We start from the raw sequence: 22056 nt of genomic DNA, 5'->3' as shown, positions 1-22056 counted from the left end.
GAACATAAGAAGAGCTATCTGGATCAGGCCTATAGTCCGGCATTGTGTTTCCCACAATGACCAACCATGGGAGACTCACGAACAGGGCCAGCCCAAGACATTCTGCTGCCTGAGGTGAAGCACCCTCTCCCATTTTATGTACAAGAGCCTTTCTTCAAGGCTGAACATCTTTCTTCAGCACTGACAATGGGGCAGCACCCTCTGCCACACCTGAAGACAGCAGTCCAGCTTCAGGGTGTAGGGATGGCCATGTAGTACACAATTCACACCTACATCACTTTGTTGCCGCCTCCCAGCATTTGTCACCTGAGGCAACTCCCTCACTTTGCCTAATGGTAGGCCCATGAGCAGGACACAAAACCTTACTTTGCTATTGTTACCCAGCGACTGTTTTCCAGAAGCATGTAGCCATCAGGAGCAGCAGCCACCCATAGTAGTCTTGTGTGTGTGTTTATTCGTTCAGTCGCTTCCGACTCTTCTTGACTTCGGCCACAGCTAGACCTAAGGTTTATCCTGGGATCATCCAGGGTTCGCCCCTGCCTGAGCACTGGATCCCCTGTGTGTCACCTAGATGAACAGGTTTGACCCCTGGATGATCCAGGGATAAACCTTAGGTCTAGCTATGGCCTTCATGGACCAGCCCACGCCAGAGCTTTCTGTTGGCCCTCGCCACCCCCAGCTACCTCCCACAAATTGTTTAAACCCTACCTCTGATGATAGCAGGGCATAGACTCTGATTAAAAGTGCAGCTTTACCAGATGGAGTCAGAAGGCAGTACTTGGTCACTCAGTAAATCCTGAAAAACCAGGCATAGCAGTAGATTTACAAATGCTTGCAGTATTTGGGTGATGATGAGTCCAGAGAGCAGGTGGTTGGTGAACAATACTACTAGAAACAAACAGCATATATATTAGTAAACATTCCTGTGGATGGGATAGACTAAGAAACAGTCCAAAGAGAGGGCAGGTAACATCACTTATTTGGGGTAGACTAATGCTTGGAGCTGGTTCACACATGCACCTACTTTGATGGCTTACCGCTTAATTGCACAGCACAACCACTTGCAGATCAGCATGTAAATAGTCTTCCTAGAAAAGGATCGCGTCTGGGGGGATGACAGGTGAGATGTGAGTTCGGTGTGTGACAATGCATGTGTGGCGACTCATTCATAAATGGAAAGTTCACATGTGTAGAACTTAGTGTGGGTATGACAATATCTCAACCCTCTGCCCCCTCAGCAGCTGAAGTCAACTGTCATGAACAATGTGTATGCATGTTGCTACCCAGAAAGGTGGTGGTCCTCCAACCACACACTGGTGCAGGATTTCCCTCTGTTTGTAGCTTCTATATGTGGTTATTTGGTTATTTGGAGCACAATAGTGGAGTGTTATTTGGAGCGTAATGGTGGTGATGAAAGATTAAGGTCTACACCTTAACAACAAATTGGATGCTATCAAATCACTGTGCCCAGATGGTATCCATCTTAGACTTCTTGAAGAACTCAAATGTGAAATTGCTGATCTTCTAACAAAAACATGTAACCTGTCCTTAACATCAGCCTTTGTACTGGATGACTGGAGAATGGCCAATGTAATGCCAATTTTTAAAACGGGGATCCAGGATGGATCTGGGCATTTACAGGCCAGTTGGCTTAGCCTCTGTTCCAGGTAAATTGGTGGAAAGCAATATTAAAGATAAAATGATCAAGCTTGTGGTTGACCACTGTGTGAACAGAATGCTGGACTGGATAGACCTTCAGTCTGATCCAGCATGGCTCTCCTTATGTTTTTATGAGTTCCCTTGCACCAAGCACGCTGACATGAGTTGGGCTGATGGGAACAAACACTGCTGTGTGTCTCTCTTCTGGCCTGTTGTGGATGTTCACCCTGTGCTATGGCTGAATCGTTTCGGGGAAGAAGGCAGCAGCCTATGACTCCCAGTGCTGATGACACCTCTTGACCCTCTGCAGTTTGTGTGCGATGCAGTTTCCTCCCCCAAAGTATGAGTGAGTGAGAGAGGGTGGACTCCAATGTATCCCACTGCCTATCTTGGTGCCAAGGGGATTAGGTGGAGCAGGGACCTGGCTCCACAAACAGAAGAGATTAGATAAAGATGTTAGACTGAAAGCTTGCAGTGCCTACCTATGGAAACATCCACAGAGAAAATGGTTGGGGAAGGAAAGAATCCAGTGTACCACAAGCCTTGGGTTTCCCCATTCCTTATAGAGTTGAAATGTTGGGTTGTGGTCAGGCTAGGCAGGTACAAGTATTTCAAAAGACCTTTATATAACCTGGAAACCTAAACCACAGTAACACCCACTCTACTCCAAAGGAATAGTGGGAATTGTGAGAGCTAGGGTAACTCTCGTACCATATCTAGGATTCACTAATCTGGAATGTCTATCACCACTGGTCTTGTACTCATAGGCACTATTCCCAGGACATGACAGCCCACCATGGGTGCATGTAGCCGCCATTTTGAAAATGCAACCCCTGCTAGGAGGTTGTTGTGCTGTGTGAACTTGGTGAGCGTGTGTTATGTGAGTGTTAAACAACCCCTGCATAACCCTAAAACAGACCATGGGTTATGTAAGGGTTGTTTAACCCTCACATAACCAATACTCGACAGGTTTACATGACACAGCTACCCCCAAGTGGAGGTTGAATATGCAAGATGATGCCCACTGCCTCCACAGCTCCTCTTGGGTCACATTCACTAATATTGGTTGTACTTCCCAGTCATGATCTTCCATGTACTTTAGTAATCCAAGCTTTAGTTATGCATTCTGTCAGAAGGAATTTCCCTTTGGTTGACATGCCTTTTCATTTCGTTTCTTTGCTGTGCTGGGATGTCATCGGTATTATAGCAAGAGGACGGTTCCTCCGCCCAGGTCTGGGTTCAGAGCACCCCAGGGTATTCAGTACACAAGATTTTTGTGCCATTCTGGGGAGAAGTCTTAGCTTCCAAGGGGGTTAGTTCAAACTTAGCAATGAAGAAGTGCAGGACAAAATAATAACTTCATGTAGGAATCCTGAGATTCTTTCCCACCCAAGCTCCTTAGGTTTTCCCCCTCTTGCCATAGTGACCTTGAGCTGGGTCGATTGTCCCACGTGGAGATTTGGTTTGCCTTGTGGTTGCAACTAGGTTTGCTAGCCTTGATGCTTGGGGATGCTGAACTGATTTTGTAGGGGAAACTTGTCCTCCTGCCTCCCCCTTTCTTTCATCACATCCCGTGGTTGCCGTGATCCAGGAATGATAGTTCCTCCCATTCTCAATGGTATGAGTTTCTCCATCAAAGTTTTAAGTCAGGCTGGGATTCCTGACAGACCTCCCTCTTCCCTGTCAACTGCCGGCACCCTGCAGAGACCGAAATGGGAGACGGGTTTTGATTCCCAGAGATCACTTTGGTGTTGGATGCGTCTGGCAGGTTTGCCGCCAGGAGGCTGCTCACGCGGGGTGTGTGTGTGTGTGTCTCTTTGCTGTCCCAGCTGCCCCCTCCAGTCCAAGATTTGCGGGGCTCTTCCTGCCATGGCTGGGTATTTTAAGCTCTTTCCCAGGCCTGTGGGCCCCAGGAGGGGGTGGATCCATTGCCTGCTTGCAGCTGCTAAACTGTACACCTGGCTGCCTGCACAAGGGCCCTTTGTCCTGCACCAGGGAGATCTGTAGAGGGGGTGGGGTAGGGTGAACGGAGAATTGGGAGGCTGTCGGGACTTGGGGAGCAGAGAGGGAGGAGAAGATTGGAGTGAATTTGCTTCCAATCTACGCCCCCTCCCCAATTCCTGGTCAAATGAAAGCCATGGAAATAATTTGAGCTGCAGTTATTCCAAAACAAAACAGGGCTGCCAGTGGCTAGCAAGTTCTTGGAAAGGAGACATTGAGATGCATCCTTGCTGAACATAAGGGGATAGGCCGCCTTCCCCCATCTGGAGCCCTCCTGGTGTTCCAGACTTTAACTCTCAGCATATCTGATCATTGGTCGTGCTAGCTGGGGCTGATGGAAGTTGTAGTCTGAAACACCTGGGAGGCACCAGATGAGGGAAGACTGCGCCATCAATGCCAGCAAGAGGTGTCATTTCTAATGCTGCAAAGCCGATTTGTTTTAACCACCGTGAAACCTATCACCTTGTTAGCAGGCGGGTTCGGACATCACTTTAAACCATGAGGGTTTATAAGCTACTCAGAGTAGCATATTCTGAAAATAAGCTACAGTTATCCCCCACATGATTGGACAAATAAGCTACTATCCTTCTCCCTCTACAATCCTCCTGCTTGGCTGGGGTGGTATCCCAGCTTCCTTTGTGTTGGAAACCAAATTCGAGCATGCCCTGTGCCGCTGCTACGTCATCTGCCCACTTCCCAGCTGGTTTCAAAGACCTGCGCACCTGCATCCCTGCTTCTCCTCGCACTGCTGTGCTGGTCTGTAGCACTGCCATCCGTAGGACATCAATGTCCTCTCAGCGTCCATGAACTCTGATTAGGGAGTTTAGGCCATGCTGCTCTTTGGTGCATAAGAGCAGGTTAGGCTGTTTTCTTTTAAGCAGTTGGCAATCTGTGCCTTCCCTTGCCCTCCCGCACTAAAAAAGTCTCATACACAGCTTCCCCTTGTAGTGAGGCACCTAATGCCTAATGTAGGGTGACCATAATGAAAAGGAGGACAGGGCTCCTGTATCTTTAACAGTTGCATAGAAACTGTTACATTTCAAAGTTGCATTTCAGCAGGTGCCATTTGTATATATGGGGAACCTGGTGAAATTTCCTCTCCATCACAACAGTTAAAGCTGCAGGAGCCCTGCCCTCTTTTAAATCTGGTCACTCTAGTATAGCTCCTGCAGCTTTAACAGTTGTGATGAAGAGAGAATGTCACCAGGTTTTCCATATATACAGATGACACCTGCTGAAATTCCCTTTTCTAGGCAACTGTTAAAAATACAGGAGCCCTGTCCTCCTTTTCATAGGGTCACCCTACCTAATGGAAACCCTGCGCGATTATAAAGACACTTTTCACCAAAATGGGGGTGGCAGCTCTAAACCCTTGGAAGTTTGCAGGAGGAACGCACCCGGTGCACATGAAAACCCTGCACAGCTGCTGCCGCTCAACCAAGAAGGTGTTCACGAGCGCAATCTGTTGCTAGGCAGATCTTAGGAACAGAGACCTAATGCTAATGCTGCTCTGGCTGGAGCAGAGCAGCATTAGCAGTTTTGACTGCTCTTGCTAAGCGACTTTGTAATCAGTCTTTAAACCACTCTTTAAGCCACTGTGGAGAGCCAGACAACGTGAAAAGCTACGATGGTTTAAATAAACCTCACTGCAGTCCATGGCTTGAGTGTCTTATTTTGTCTAAACAAGCTACCATAGTTGGAAAAAACTGCTTGCACAATAAAACCTCATGGCTAACTCAGAAGAATAAACCAGCATGGCTTATCATGATGTGCGAACCCAGTCAGTGAACCAGAGAATTCCCCCCTAATCATTATAACACATGCCGGTTGGTGGATGATGGGAGTTTTTGTCCCAATTCATCTGAAGGAAGCCAGGTTTGAGGGGAGGCTGCAACGGGGAGTAACTTACAGAGACCTTCCTTGCAAGAATTTTCTTCCTAGACTTAAGTTTTCAGTGAAGTTCTTCAGAATGGCATGGAGCCATCCAGTGCAACCTTCTGCCCAAAGACTCAACCATCTCCCAATCAGAGCAGACCACACATTCTGGAGCAGAGGGCACACCCACCCCACCATCAGCAGTCTGGCATAGATTAAGCAAGCTGAGCAAATATGCGTAATTCCTTTTCTTTTTTGTAATTGATTCTAATTTTTTCTAATCCCAGGAAAGGCCTTAAGAGCTAAGCAGAGCACTGAAGCTTCTGCCCCAAACCTATGGAAATCTTATTCAGCCAGCCTCTTGGCTTCTGATTTTCAGTAGGCTTTGCCTCTGTATTTCAAAGTATATTTTCACAGCCATAAGGGGTAGAAGTCTGCTTGCTCCATTTAAATGAAAGCTGAGGTTCTCAGGAAGTTGATTTCTTTGAACAAAGCCACATTCTGCATCTGGCTGGCTCCTGATTAGAAGCCCTCCTGGGCCAGGAGCTGAAAATACACTGCAACATTTTGTTGCAGGTCTCACCTGTACTATAAAAAGCCCTTTTCACCCTTAAAGTGAAACGAACAATCCAAATTGCTTCTTGTATGCTTTAGCCCAGGCCTCCTCTCTGCAGGCAGGATGGTAAGGGGTGGGAGTGAGGAAGGGATTCTGAGGTGATAGATTGAGCTCTTCCACATCAGACTGCAGATGGGTTGTTGTTTTTAAATTCTTTCCTGTGTTTGAAAAACAAAACACTCCCTAGAAACAGAAGAAACAGTGCAGCCATCAAAGGGCTAAGGTATAAGCTTTCTTCCTTGTGTTTCTATTTGTGGGTGGTAGAGGTGCATGAATGTGGCAATCATTTAAAAATGGTGTCCTTTACCTGCAGTCCTGAAGTGGTACAGTCCTTTCTCCTGCCACCATTTGCAGTATGTGTCGACCCAATCCCAGAATCCTTTGCAGTGGCATGCACAAAGGAGCCAAGTCCGCCAATGGCACTGTCTGTGTTCGCAGCAAGTTTGCAAGGAAATAGGGATAGTTTAGGAGGAGAACATAAAGAGAACCCTGCCACATCAGGCCCATGTAGTCCAGAATTCTGTTCACACAGCCAGATGTGCCAGAAGCCCACAAGCAGACAATAGTACCTTCCTCTGAGGTTCCCTAGCAACTGGTATACAGAGGCATCCTGCCTCTGATACTGGAGAATATATATAGCCATTATGACTATTCGCCATTGAAAGCCTTCACCTCCACGAAAGGAGGATAGCTTTGCTCAGGATGCATCTCTGGCTTAGACTCACTCTACCAGGGTTCGTTTGTTTTTTAGTGTGCAGTTTGGGGGGAAAGTGTGCAGTTGGAAATCTGATAATGTGCAGTTGAAAAAAGTGGTGAAAAAAATAAGACACGTGTTATGTGTATGTGTTTATTAAGAACTTAACAACAGACAAAGTCAGGGATGGCATGTACCACAAATTATGTAAGGATGCAGGTGAAAGAGCCCTTGATGTTGTGACTGATGTTGTCGGGTCCTGTGACAGTGTTGCCTGAATAGATGTGAGGGCAGAGTTGGCACTTGGGTCTATTGCATGGTCTGGTCCCTCTGTCTGTATCTCTGTCCTGTGTGCTATTGCTGGTTAGCATCCGCTTCAGGTTGGGAGGTTGTCTGTAGGCCAGGACTTGTCTGCCTCCCAAGGCTTGTGAGAGAGAAGTGTCTGTGCTGATGATGGGTTGGAGTTCACTGACGATCCGTTGCAGTAGTTTCAATTGGGGGCTGTATCGGTGACAACCAGTAGTGTACTTCTCTTGGTCGGTCATCCTTCCTGGGTATGCGTATGGCCCTGTCAATCTGTCTTTAAGTTTAATGTGCTACTAGTATTGGTGATAATCTTTCCAGTCGTGAAAGAGAAATAATGTGTTTGGCTTGGACGGGGACCGGGGTGGTGGGGGTGTCTGACTGAGCATTTGTGCAATTGGAAAATTTGTTGAAGAACAGCCCTGGGGAACTGGAGGATGTGGGCTCCAACGCGGCCACCAGGGCCTCCACATCCGCCACCACCCTGACAGTGAAGCCCCTTGACCCCAAAGACATTCTTATATTATGCCCCCTTAGCTACTTTCTCTCATGTGAGCCAACACACTGGCAAAGAGATTTTCAACACACCAGCCAACGCTGCCCAAGCGTCCGCTGCCCTGCCTACATGAATAGCGCGAGGGCTTGTTCAGGGTTGGCTCTTATGTGCGCCAGGCAAGCAGGATTGAGAAACCGAGGAGAATAAGGAAAGAACTCTGACAGAGTCTCTATTACTATCCAATACCAAAGAGAGAAGGAGGCCTTTGGTGGTGCACTGAGGTAAATTGCTGAATTGTGGTTTCAATTGGGAGCCGTATAGGTGACAACCAGTAGTGTACTTCTCTTGGTCTGTCGTTCTTCCTGGGTATCCGTATGGCCCTGTCAATCTGTCTTTAAGTTTAAGGTGCTGCTAGTGTTGGTGATAATCTCTCTAGTCATGAAAGAGAAATAATGTGTTTGGCTTGGGCGGGGACCGGGGTGGGTGGGGCGGGTCTGACAGGGCATTTGCGCAGTGAGAAAATTTGCTTTAAAAAAAACCCTGCACCCTACTATTATCCCCCTTTCCTTCTTGCAGTTTCAATGTCCTCGTTGGAGCACCCAAGGCCAGAACAAACCAGCCAAATGTCACAGAGGGGGGAGCTGTCTATTACTGTCCTTGGCATCTTGGCAACATCAGCTGCACGCCCATTGAGTTTGACAACAAAGGTAAGGGGGAACACAGGCTCATGATAGGGGTTGGCTGGATATTTGCCTGACCTCTTCCCAAACTGTATTTATTTATTGTTCTTAGTTACGTCTTATCTTTCCTCCTACTCGGTATCCCGGGCAGCTGAAAGCAACACTTAAACCATACAGTGATATATGGGGGAGGATCCGATGGTGTCCGGGCACCAACACTATTGACGTTGTGCTAGCAGAAACTAACGCTTGCGCAGCGCCAATAACGCTTGCCAGTGTGTAGGGTTTTCCACGAATTGGTGGGGCTTTAATTGTATTCCATGATAAATGGGAAGGATCCAATGGTATCTGGCCGCTAGTAATTATTTATGTTGTGCTAGCAGAAACCGGTTGTGCTAGCAAGCAATCTTGATGTTGCAAGATTGCTTCCGCTGATGCAACTTCATAGAGTTAGTGACTGGACACTGTTGGATCCAAGGCCAGCTCCAGGCAAAACAACCTCAGTGGGCCCCCTCCCTCAGTAAGGCTTATTTTCTCATCACCATTGTCACCAGCTGCTCTTGCTCCTAATTGTCTTTCTCATCATTGATGCCACTTGCTTGCTTGGCAGGCAGAGAGCCAGGGAGCAAGTAAGCAGGGGCATCTGCTGCTCCTCCTTCTCACCACCAGCCAAAGGCAGGTGAACTAGCTGGTTGCAATGATGAAGAGGAGGAGTCACTCCAGGGGGCTCTTCTCAGTGGGGCCCAACTGAGATATGGGCCCTTGGCAAGTGCCCTGCTTGGATCCTTTCTATTGAACATAAAACACAATGGCCTGACACACTGGGCTTTGTGGTTAGTTTAACCATGTTCAGCTGTGGTTAACACTAACCACATGTGGAATGCTTGCAAACAACACTTTTAACCCTGCTGCTTAACCACAAAATGGTTAACAGAATGCATTGACCTTAATGCATTCCATTAACCATTTTGTGGTTAAGCAGCATGGTTTAGCATGTTGTCTGAACCAGGCCAATGTGGTTAACGGGGCAGATGGTTAGGGAAAACGTGTGTCAGACAACACCGTAAACCATGGTTAAGCATTCCGTTAACCATTTTGTGGTTAAGCAGCATGGTTTAGCGTGTTGTCTGAACGGGGTCAATAAAAGAAACCCTCCTACAAATTCATAATAAAAACAACAACAAAGCTTTCTTGTAATGAGTAATTTACACGCTTGACTTCCAGCCTCACTCCAAGACCACACTCCCACTTCCTTCCGCTAATCTTCTTAATTCAGATCTCTTCAGACAATATGCATTTCCTACAGTGTGTGTGTGTGCGTGTGCAGTGGTTGTGGGGCGGCGGCAAGCATTGTAATTCTGGCAAAATTGATTGGTCTGGGACCATCACATGGAAGTACTTCCTGTGTAAGGAAATGTATAACTCCTGAGCAACCCTTGGTGTCACGGCCTCCTCCTTTCATCTGGTTGTTGTTTTTCTGGGAAGGGGCACAGACTGAATCCCAGGCAGAACGTCTGCTGGGCATCATAGGGCTTTAAAAGTATCAAGTGAGACACAAACCTGAACGACTGGTAACTAGCTGAAAAAAGCAGCTTTCGCATGCCCAAACTATGAAATGGATGGGGGAGTTTCTGTCCCACAAACTTCTCCAATCTGGTGCCCTCTAGATCTTTTGGACTGCCAATTCCCATCAGCCCCAGTCAGCATGGCCAATCATGGGGGACGATGGGAGTTGTAGCCCACAACAACTGGAGGGCCCCAAGTTGGGCAAGGCTGCCCTTTCTGTGGTGCAGGCCCCGTTTGCCTGGCATGAGCTGTGTAATTGGTGACCACTTTCGACTCAAGTACTAGCTGAACCTGCCTCAGGACTGGAATCTCTTTCCATGCATTTTCTGGCTGACCTGGAAGTCTGAGGAGCCCTTTCTCTGTGGCAGGAGTGTACTGTTTCACTGTAGCCCTTATTGGAACTTCCAGTGTGAAACCAAATTGGCTTAAAACAATATTCTAGCTTCCAATGTAGAATTCAGGTGGTGTGTCACTTCAGCATTTTTCTTTCTCTCTTGAGAGAATCCTGGCTAATGGCAGCTGTCCGTTTCAAATAGGAAGTTCAGGCGGTGTGCAACTCAGCAACAAAGGGCCTTCCTTTCCTCCCCATGCCCTAATCTTGCAAAACTAACAGCCAAAAGCTGCAGCAACAGTAGTGGCTGATTGGCAGTACTGGAATAAGAAGGGAATGGAGAATTGGTCGGATCAGTCCCATCTTCCTGTGCTCACTGATTTTAGAGCCTTGCAGAGGGGTGGGATATGGGGGTTCCTGAGCCATTAGTAGGGATTAGTCAAGCACAACCGTCAAAGGCCGAGGGTCCCCTTCTAATTATAGCATTCCTGGGTGGAAGGAAGGGAGAATTTTTGGTATGTGCTGCTTCTCCTTTATAGTAGGGGGAGAAAATTGCAACTGTTGAAATTCTCTCCTTCTACGCAAACACAGAAGCCCAGTCCCATATTTGATTAGAGAACTCTCTGGTTCTTCGTGAATTGGTTTGTCGGGTGGATGGTTGGGTAATTGAAATGTGTGTATTTCTGACATAAGGGACTAATGTTTTGTGAGGGGCCACTTTCAGGGCACAGGGTAGAAGAGACAGACTTGAAATGCCTGGAAAGCCAGGGTAGTGTAGTGGTAAGAGCACTGTACTAGGATTGGGAAGACCTGAGTTCAAGTCTGTGCACAGCCATGTCACTCACTGGATCAACATGCAAGAATATAGGAAGCTACCTTGTTATAGGCAGACCATTAGTTTGTCTAGCTCAGTACTGTCATCAGGGCCAGCGTCAAAGGTCAGCACTTGCCAATGGCCCACACTTCAGCTGAGGGCCCACTGACAAGACCCTCCTGGAGATGCTCCTCTTCACCATTGCAACCTGCTTGTTTACCTATTTCTTCCTCTGGCCCAGACAAAGGGGAATGATAGATGCCACTGCCTACTTGCTCATGGGCTCTCTGCCTGTCAAGCAAGCAATGTCCAATGAGGAAGAGGGGCCTTTGAGGGCATCTTGTCCAAAGGCCCTGGGAGTTGCCACTGATTGTCAACACTGGGGGTGTTTGCTCGTAACACTAAGCCGCCGTGGGTTAATTTTCCCATGGGGCTTAGAAGAGCCCACTGGCCGCCATTTTAAATATGTAAGCGGGGGCAACATGCTTATAGCTTTCTATGTCATGCGAACCCAGTGTCATGGATTGTTTGAAGTGGTATACAATCCTCAAAATAACCCATAGGTTGTTTTAGGGTTATTTGAGAGTTGTCTACCCCCCTCAAAGAACCCACAACACCAGGTTCACACGACATGGCAAGCAGGGGTGCCTGTGGGTGCCGTACAAAAATGGTGCCTGCAGGCACCAGGCATGACATGACAGCCTTCATGGCTAAACTAAGCCACAGTGGGCAATCGTGTCATGTGAACCAGGTCACTAACTGGCATCAGCTCTCCAGGGTTTTGGGCAACAGTGTTTCCTAGACCTACCAAGAGAGTCTGGAAATTAAATATATGACATTACACTCGTGAAGCATGTGTTGTCAGGCTAGTCACTACCTCTCAGTCTAATTCACCTCATGGGGTGGTTGTGAAAATAAAATGGGCAAGGGGAGAACCATGTATGCTGATCTCAGGAAGGGTGGGAGTTTAAAAAAAAATGGAACAAATACATAAGTTAATAGATCCTGAATGGATTGAGTATTCTGTCAGTGGACTGTTGTGAAGTAAAAATGTTGACAGTTGCTCACTCAGGCCAGAAGGCATCCCTATGGTTGGAGAAGGAAGGAGTCCAACTTTTCCCTCCCCCTGACAACTCTGAAAGGCCTGGACCTTTGGCTGTCTGGGCAGGCATTGGGTTTCCCTGCCTTGGCTCATGGCGCTGTAGACTTGGCTTGGACAAGGTCCAGTGGAGCTGGGCCAGAGAGAATTTCCTCGCCTCAGCTGAGAACAGAGATCACATTCCAGTCAGAGAGCAAAACAGGACGCTGCCTGGGGAGCCCCTTCTGCTTCTGTGTAGCCTTAACTCTGGGGAACTATGTTTCAGGTGGCTGGTAAAATTTAGATATCCGGGTGCTGAGAGCATCACAGTAAAGTTTAAAATTTAAAGTTTAAATTTAAAGTTTAAAGTAAAGTTTAAAATTCTGGAGGCAAGCATTTTATTTACAGGGCACTTTTTTTGTTTTCAGGCAGAATTGCTCAAAGCAAGTGAACAAACGAGAAACATTATAAGGAAGTCAGTTGAATTCTAGAATTGGCTTCTAGAATGTTTAAATATTGCAAACACAAACAGGCATACACACACACACACACACACACACACACACACACACACACAGGAATTTCAGAAATGCTGGTATAAAAAGTATCAGCAATCCCTTGCTGAGGAGTACATGTGATTGCCAAGGATCATTGATATATCGTAGACGACTGAGGGACACATTCTAGGACACATAGCTAGGTCACATGGGCAATAGCCAGCCATATTGGCCACTCTGGTCTCACATGAATGGGCTGGCTGCAGGTTTGGGTGTGTGTTGTCCTTTGATGGGCTTTCTCCAGTGCAGAAAAGGGCAACTAAAATGATCAGTGGACTGGCGCATCTTCCCTATGAAGGAAGGTTACAATAGTTGGGATTGTTTAGCTTGGAAAAAAGGAGGCTAAGGGGAGACCTGATACAGGTGTACAAAATCATGCATGGTGTGAAAAATGTGGATAGGGAGATATTTGTCTCTGTCTCTCATAATACTAGAACTCGGGGTCATCCTATGAAGCTGGTTGGTGGGAGATTCAGGGCAGATAAAAGGAAGTACTTCTTCACACAGGGCCTAGTTAAACTATGGAATTCCCTACCACAAGATGTAGGGATGACCACCAATTTGGATGGCTTTAAAAGGGGTAGGATAAATCCCTGGAGGAGAAGGCTATCAATGGCTACTACTCGTGATGGCTATGTGCTACCTCCAGTATCAGAGGCAGTAGGCCCATATACACCAGTTGCTGGGGAACATGGGTGGGAGGGTGCTGTTGCACCGTGTCCTGCTTGTGGTTCCCTGTTTGACAGCTGGTTGGCCACTGTGAGAATAAAGTGCTGGACTATATGGATATTGGTCTGATCCAGCATGGCTCTTTTTATGTTATTACTTGGTAGCAGCACTAGAGAACTGAGTCCAGGAGCCACCATTTAAATTTCCAAATGTAATTTTAAAATGTAACATTGAGGCATTAAAATCACATCTCCTGGGCCCAAACACTTTTTCAAAGTGGGGTAGATGTCAGGATTGGGTCCTACACCAGTGGTCCTAACCACACTCATTCCAACTGCGTATTATAGGGAAATGCCAATAAGTGGGCAAACTTGTCCACCATTGCTCATCATCTCATTGAGGAACCCTTGAGAAGCTGCCAAGGCACCTCAGGGTGTCGTGGATGGCATTCTGAAAAATCACTGCAGTGCAGTTATTTGTTTATTTGCTACTTTTATATCCTGCCTTTCCTCCAAGGAGCCAAGGAGGTGTACATGCAGAGGCCACCATGAGGGAGGAAGCAGCAGCCAGGCATTTCTCCACCGTGCCTGGGTCCAGCTCCAGCTGAGAGCCCCCTCCCTCCTGCTACCAACTGTCACTGCAGAGGCCACCATGAGGGAGGAAGCAGCAGCCAGGCACCTCTCCACCGTGCCTGGGTCCAGCTCCAGCTCAGAGCCCCCTCCCTCCTGCTACCAACTGTCACTGCAGAGGCCACCATGAGGGAGGAAGCAGCAGCCAGGCACCTCTCCACCGTGCCTGGGTCCAGCTCCAGCTCAGAGCCCCCTCCCTCCTGCTACCAACTGTCACTGCAGAGGCCACCATGAGGGAGGAAGCAGCAGCCAGGCACCTCTCCACCGTGCCTGGGTCCAGCTCCAGCTCAGAGCCCCCTCCCTCCTGCTACCAACTGTCACTGCAGAGGCCACCATGAGGGAGGAAGCAGCAGCCAGGCACCTCTCCACCGTGCCTGGGTCCAGCTCCAGCTGAGAGCCCCCTCCCTCCTGCTACCAACTGTCACTGCAGAGGCCACCATGAGGGAGGAAGCAGCAGCCAGGCACCTCTCCACCGTGCCTGGGTCCAGCTCCAGCTGAGAGCCCCCTCCCTCCTGCTACCAACTGCCACTGCAGAGGCCACCATGAGGGAGGAAGCAGCAGCCAGGCATTTCTCCACCGTGCCTGGGTCCAGCTCCAGCTGAGAGCCCCCTCCCTCCTGCTGTCCCCTGTAACTGCTGAACTTTCCAACTAAGATTGTAGTGCCTGAATTTGCTTTCCTTTTCCCGCTCCTCCTCCTCCCTCCCAATCCCCTTTCCTTTTGTGTCATGTCTTTTAGATTGTAAGCCTGTGGGCAGGGACTGTCAAGAAATACTTTTGTAAGCCGCCATGAGAGCCTTTTTTGGCTGAATGGCGGCATAAAAATACTTAAATAAATAAAAAATAAAAATAAAAATACATGATGCTCCTCTCCATTTTTATCCTCACAACAACAACCTTGTGCAGTAGGTTAAGCTGAGAGTCAGTGACTGGCCCAAAGCTACCCGTTGAACGTCATGACTGAGTGGGGACTAGAAGCCGAGTTGTCCTCAGTCCTCGTCCAACACTCGGGTAGTTTGGCAGGGGTAGGGGGTCAGAGATATTTTTTTTTAACAAGATTTTCTCTCCTCCAATCTTTTCTTCACTTTCATCTCTCTCCTGCCTGCCGAATGAGAACAATGGCAAATCTTGAGGTCTGGGAGGGAGGGATGAAAAAAATAACAACAATGCTGTAATATGACATGTTTTTCTCTCTGAATAATCAGGGGAAGAATTTCTGGAGTACTGTTCACAGCAGCGTTGTGGAATCTTTGAAATTGTCAACGGCATTTTCCAGCTTGTTGATTTTCCAGGCAGCAATGTGAATTAAATAGGGTGGGGCGGGGGGCAGGCAAGAAGAACCCACGTGAAACTAAATTGCATTTTTGGCAGTTCTTTTAGAAAAAAAAAAGAACTGGAAAAGCCTAATAGGGCAGAAATGGCTTGAGAGCCTTTGCATTGTGTAAGAAGGTCTAGAGCACCCTTCTGGGGTCACTGCCTTGTTGGGGTTTTGTGGGGAGCTAATAAGCAATGTTGTTTGCAAGCATGGTAGGCGTGAGTGGATGGATGGATGGATGAATATATAGAGTTGGCAAAAGAGGAAGGCAGGACAGCTGGAGGCAATATTCCTTTGGTCCCCCCATTGCTCAAGGAGCTGATAGAGAAGGTGTGGGTGTAGCCCTGTGCAGGTGTTTGTCTGCTCCCACGTAGGACTAAAGTGTGAAGGGGGCTGTTGGTGCCCACGTAAGCTCCTCCCCCAGTATCCCCGCTCTCTTAGTACCCAGTTAGATCTTTGTACATTGAGCGCAAAGGTCTGATGTGGGCTTTGTAAGCACAATCAGCTGGATGCATTTGCAGAGTCCCCGTGAATGCATCCAGGGTTTGTGATTGCAAGAATTCTGTAAGTGTGTTCAGCGGAATGCATTTGCAAAGCCCTGGTCAGACCTTTGCATTGTATAACTGGGCACCAGTTGTGCAGCATGGCTGGGGGCAGGGCCTATGTATATGCCTATGGTTCCCCTCCACAGTTTAGCCCTACACACAAGCAGTCAAACACCTGCATAGCACATGTGTATGTACACACACACAAACTCACTGTAATCCTTTTGACTGTAAGAATACGGTCTATCTTCAGTTTTAATTTGGGGTGGGTGGGGTGGTGGAACGACGGTGCAGATATTTAAAGTGTAGGAAACAGTAACTTAGACTCACATGCATTCTTTACCCCACAGGATCCCGTGTGGACGAGACATTGGGACAGATGGAGTTCAAATCCCTGCAGTGGTTTGGAGCCACAGTGAGATCACACGGCAGCTCCATCCTGGTAAGTTGGGTTGTGGCATGGATATTATCGAGGGAAGGACAATAAGCCATCGATTAGTTGGCGAAGAGTGACGGAAACACAGGCTTGGGTCAAGCTTTGCTTGGGCGTCTTCCATCGGTCACAGGAATCCTCTGTCATGTGTGAGCTGAGAACATGAGGATCAGGAAAGGTAATCAGAAAACCATTTCCAGTTGTAGTTGCCACAGCTAAGTGTTGTGAGCTCCTGGCTTGTACATTGCACTCATGTGCCACTAGGTGTCTTCTAGATGAGTGAAGAAATTGGCCCCAAATAATGTATTTCCTGCATCTTGGATAATAAGGACTAACATTGCTGCTGTATTGGCACTGGTGCAACCAGACCCTCTGAACTGGAGCGTGGAAACAGCTGATCTTTCTCATCCAGGGACTCTTGGCAAGCTTTATAGATCTTGTCAGGCTGCAGTTATCACCCCATTGACTGAAGTGGAATGTATTTCTTAATAAACAGGCATGTAGCTCCAATGTCTTCTCCTCCCTTTTTACATATAGCACATGCGCTCATGCACATAGGGAGGCTGGGAAATCTATGTTTAGGCTGCAGTTCCAACACTGTGCCTGGTTGAGGTCACAGCATGTTAAGAAAGTTTGTGACGCACAGACATAGATTTAAAGGAAGACTGCAAAAGATGGTCATGCTGGGCTTTCTCTTAAAAACATAGGCAGGCATCTCTAAAAACGCATGAGTAACCAAGGGAAATTTGACCTTCTGATTGACACCCTCCCAGCCTAGGTTCTTTTTGGGGGAGAAATGTCTTTATTGACACACACCCCAATTTCCCAGTTATTAAGGCTGCCACACATACATCTCCAGGTTTTACTTTAGGGTTGCCATGAAGGGGGCATTCGGTATTATTTCAGAATTCAACATGTTCAAAATCTGTTAGTTTTATTAAATTTATTTATTATCATTGTGAAGATGGGCTCAAAAATATGAGGGCACTGGAAATCTCAGAGGTCAAGGAGCAGGTTTTCAGTGCTCCGGATAGCTCCTTCCCCTTCCTAATGACCAAGCAGAATAAATGTTAGGCAAAACAGGCACACGTGGCCTGATTTATGCAGGCTGTAGAATCCGGCTTATGTTGGTGCAGAATTTTGGCTACCATGGATGAGAAACTTGGTTCTAGACTACCATTCAAGATGTAGTCGTCTCTTTTAACCTAGGGAAGCAGGAAACGTGCACTGTCTGAAGTACCCCCTGGAGGTCCTGATTGCAGAGGTCAGAAGGAAATAAAATACACCCACTCCTATGATTAGCACACCTCTGGCCTTGTGACTCAAGGGCAGGAGCAGGTGACCACTTACCTTTTGCTCGCAGCTTTAAAATGTCCCATGCGACATCTCCAACTGCATGGGTTGCTCTGTAAGCTCAGTGAGTGATGTTTTGTGCCCATGGAAAAATTTGGCCCACTTCATTGCCATAGCTTTCAGACAATCAGCTGGCCATACAGCTAGAGCTACTGAGTGACTCTATATGGCAGGGGTGTAGAATCCCAAGCCTGGAGGCCCAATCCTGCCTGCCAGGGATCCTAATCTGGCTCTCCTGAGTTCTCCAAAAGGCAGCAGGGTGATCCGGTGGACATTGTTTACTTGGACTTCCAAAAGGCTTTTGATAAAGTCCCTCACCAAAGACTCCTGAATAACATTTACTGGTTATAGAACAGAAAGCAAAGAGTAGGAATAAATGGTCAATTCTCCCAATGGAGGGAAGGAAATCGTGGGGTCCCACAGAGATCGGTATTGGGACCAATTCTTTTCAACTTGTTCATAAATGATCTGGAAGTAGGAGTGAGTAGTGAAGTGGCCATGTTTGCTGACAACACCAAATTAATTAAGCTTGTTAAAACACAAAGGGATTGTGAAGAGCTTCAAAGGGATCTCTCCAAGCTGGGAGAGTGGGCATCCAAATGGCAGGTGCAGCTCAATGTAAGCAAGTGTAAGGTGATGCACGTTGGGGCAAAAGAAACCAACTTCAAGTATAACCTAATGGGATCTGAGCTGGCAGTGGCCCAACAAGAAAGAGATCTTGGGATTGTGGTGGACAGCTTGATGAAAATGTCCACCCAGTGTGCGGCCGCTGTAAAGAGGGCAAACGCCATGTTAGGCATTATAAGAAAAGGGATTGAGAATAAAACGGTTAGTATCATACTGCCCTTATACAAACCTATGGTGTGACCACACTTAGAATACTGTGTACAGTTCTAGTCACCACACCTAAAAAAGGATATTATAGAGCTGGAAAAAGTACATCAACTGGGATTGTTTAGCTTGGAAAAAAGGAGGCTAAGGGGAGACATGATAGAGGTGTACAAAATTATGCATGGTATGGAGAATGTGGATAGGGAGACATTTTCTCCCTCTCTCAAAATACTAGAACCCGGGGTCATCCCATGAAGCTGATTGGTGGGAGATCCAGGACAAATAAGAGGAAGTACTGCTTCACACAACGCATAGTTGAATTATGGAACTCACTACCACAAGATGTAGGGATGGCCGCCAATTTGGATGGCTTTAAAAGGGGGTTGGATAAACTTCTGGAGGCAAAGGCTATCAATGGCTACTAGCCCTGATGGTTGTGTACTCTCTCCAGTATTCGAGGCAGTAAGCCTGTGTGCATAAGTCGCTGGGGAACATGGGTGGGAGGGTGCTATTGCACCATGTCCTGCCTTGTTGGTCCCTGGCCGATGGCTGGTTGGCCACTGTGTGAACAGAGTGCTGGACTAGATGGACCCTTGGTCTGATCCAGCATTGCTGTTATCATGTTCTTAACTGAGCAGGATGCCGAGCCCTGTGACTTTGTTTATAAGCCTGATCTTTTTCCCTAGGCCTGCGCCCCCCTATATAGTTGGCGGACCATGAAGGATAAGGCTGAGCGAGAGGTGGTGGGTACCTGCTACCTGTCAGTCAACAACTTTACCAAGTTTGTGGAATATGCACCTTGCCGTTCAGGTAACTCACAGGGGCAACGGGCTTGGTTCTTAGGTTGCAGGCATTCGTGCTGGTAGATATCTTCAACCTCTGAGAGAGAGAGAAAATGGGGAGGGGGTTTCAGTGTCCATGTTGGGGTTTTTGTGTGTGTGGAGGTGCATCTATGAGCTGGGTTTAAAAAAACACAAAACAAAAAATTGTTAGCTTGGTTGTGATGCACAACTATGACTTGGGAGCTGTACATGGTGGGGACTGGCCATTAACTGGACTAGAGGAGAGCCCGATGGACTCGCTGTACATGGGAACATAAGAAACTGCCAGAGCTGGGTTTAAAACAAAACAAAACTTTTTATTATTATTATTATTTTTAGCTTGGCTGTGATGCACAACTTTGGGCCTGTTCAGAAGACACTTTAAACCCTGCTAGTTAAGGCTTTTGGTTAAGCAGCAGGGTCTAAGTTGTCTTGTGCGATGCGTTTTGCTAAACCCTGCTGACTCATCAGACCGTCTGCAGCAGGTTTAGCGGCTCTAACTGTGGCTTGAAGCGTTGTGTGCAACCACAGCTTGTAGTTAGTGCTAACCCCAGAGAACCACAGTTTCGCTAACCACAGAGCTTGGAAGTGTTGTCTGAACAGGCCTTATGGCTTGGGAGTTGTGCATGGTGGGGACTGGCCATTAACTGGACCAGAGGAGAGCCAGATGGACTGGCTGTAAATGGGAGCATAAGGGACTGCCATATACCGAATCAGACCTTTGGTCCGTTTAGCCAAGCTGTGTCGACACTGACTGGCAGCAATGGCTCTCCGTGGTTCCGGGGATTGTACCTGGGACTGTCTGCATGCAAAACATGGCCTATACCACTGAGCCACAGCCCCTCTATGCTACAGAGGTGCAATGGGCCTCCCCTACAGCATGCTAGTCCTTCTAATGCGCTCTCATTCCTGTCATTGTTAAAATGCACTCTGTTGAAGGCTCAGCCAGCCAGCGCTTTCCTATACGCAGTCGGGAGCATGATATGAGGCAGCGGGTGTGGGGAAAGCCAGGACCCATTTCCCTTGGGACCCCTGTTCAGTGAGCACTGGAAGGCTGCTCTACCACCAGCACGACCCCCACTGGTCTTATTCCAATCCATCGAGAGCCACGTGGTTAGAAAGCGCTGTGCTTGTTGGAGGAGACTTCATAGCTAGAGGCCAGCCTGGGGAGAAGTTGCAATCCTGATCTTCATAGCTCTCCCTATGAGTTGTGTGTGAAGCCATATTGCAGGATCGAAGGTAAAGAGAGGGATATGCCAGCTCTGTTGGCATTTAAATTACCCTGCCACCATGTTTCCAGCCAATTTCCCTTGTCCCTTACCTATCATTGCTGTTTTGTTTCAGGATCATTGATCCCAGGTATTCAGGTAGGACAAAGAGAGTGTAGTTAGAATGGAGAAGGGTCTGGAAGCCTAGATTCCCTTCCTCTTACGATATCACCCCCACTTTTGGAGCCAGAATGTTTTCTTTCTTAGGTATAAGGCTCCATCTCCATCGAAAGGGAACACCTCTTTATCGGGCAAGGCTGGCATTCCCTATTGGCACTTCGGTGTCTTATCGCAGTTGAGATGCTGCTCCTAAAATGAGAGGTAGTGAAGAAGCTCATGTATGCCTGAAAGCCTGGCTGTGGTCAGGCAAGTGGCACTTTGTCCATGCTCAGAAGCTTCCTTCTTTGTCATTTTTTCATCTTTGCAAAGGAGGGCAGCTGGCTTGTGGTTTTGCATTTTAATTGTTCTACTGTTGATCCTAGCTACCGCCTGACCATCATTTTGGCTGCTTGCTGGCAGAAATACCATTTGTTTATTTAGTTAGAGAACTCATAACCCGCCTTTCCAATGTGTTTGCGCCACTAAGGGTGGCTTAACAAATTGTGTAGATATGTATTTGTTTAGTTATTTAAAACATTTCTTGGCCACCTTTCAGGGCAGAAGTCCTCACAAGACAGCTTGCAACAATATAATACATAAAAACAGTTAAAATGTTAAAAGCAATAAAAACATAATCACAACTATCGCATCAATAACAGTACTCATAATGGAAGGCCACAGTGAAATAACATGTTTTCAAGGCCTTCTTAAAAGCCTGTAAGGATGGTGTATGGCGGACCTCCAATGGGAGTTCATTCCACAGGTGTGGGGCCACTGCTGAGAAGGCCCTGAGTAATCACCCACCTAATTGCTCTCATGGGTGGGCAAATTAGAAGGGCTTCTCTTTCTGATCTTAAAGTGCAGGCAGGCTGATATGGGTGAAGGCGGTCCTTCAATTCACTTGGTCCCAAACCATTTAGATCTTTCAAGGTCAAAACCAGCACTTTGAATGAATGAATGAATGAATAAAATGCAAATACCTTCTGGGGATAAGCCACTCAATTTTAAGCCAGTGGGCAGGTCCCCGTAAGTACACCACTTAGGTTTTTAAAACCCATTTGCTGTGGTGATGATTGAACCTTGGTTCAAATTAAATGGTGGGCTTAAGTTAGTGGCCATAAGGGCTAGGGAAACAGGACCCTTTTCATCAACAACTTTATTAGGGTCACTGACCAGACATTACCCATGTACGAGAATAGGGCAAAATTACATACAGATTTGAAAAGTATGCAGCAGAATCAATTCTGGAGAGACCTTATTCTCATAGCATTCAAAAAGAATTTTGCAAATGCCTCGATTATGTTTCTGTCCTCTGTGGCCCTGAAGCAGTGAAGAAGTGCATTAATTTCTAAGCTGGTGTCAAATAATAATTTCTCTCTTATCTTTGTATAAAAACAACAACAGAGTAAAACGTGGACAACCGATT

General features: G+C 47.3%; 2 protein-coding genes across 3 annotated transcripts in view; one reads left to right on the top strand and one right to left on the bottom strand.

Annotated features, from left to right (window-relative positions):
* Nucleotides 1–22056, bottom strand: part of LOC134394089 (keratin, type II cytoskeletal 8-like) — a 241505-nt gene that overhangs the window by 130721 nt on the left and 88728 nt on the right. The gene's annotated exons all lie outside the window — the stretch shown is intronic.
* The window catches only part of ITGA5 (integrin subunit alpha 5), a 96270-nt gene that overhangs the window by 18640 nt on the left and 55574 nt on the right, over nt 1–22056 (top strand). For both annotated transcript variants that reach the window (XM_063119252.1, XM_063119253.1), the window contains exons 2-4: nt 8221–8351; nt 16176–16267; nt 19129–19252. In XM_063119252.1, the coding sequence (XP_062975322.1) occupies nt 8221–8351; nt 16176–16267; nt 19129–19252 (347 nt within the window). The remainder of the gene's footprint in view (nt 1–8220; nt 8352–16175; nt 16268–19128; nt 19253–22056) is intronic.

This window comes from Elgaria multicarinata, chromosome 3 (assembly GCF_023053635.1).
Source record: "Elgaria multicarinata webbii isolate HBS135686 ecotype San Diego chromosome 3, rElgMul1.1.pri, whole genome shotgun sequence".
NCBI classification, from domain to species: domain Eukaryota; kingdom Metazoa; phylum Chordata; class Lepidosauria; order Squamata; family Anguidae; genus Elgaria; species Elgaria multicarinata.
The sequence above is the reverse complement of the archived record's forward strand: the minus strand, read 5'-3'. Positions and strand labels throughout refer to the sequence as shown.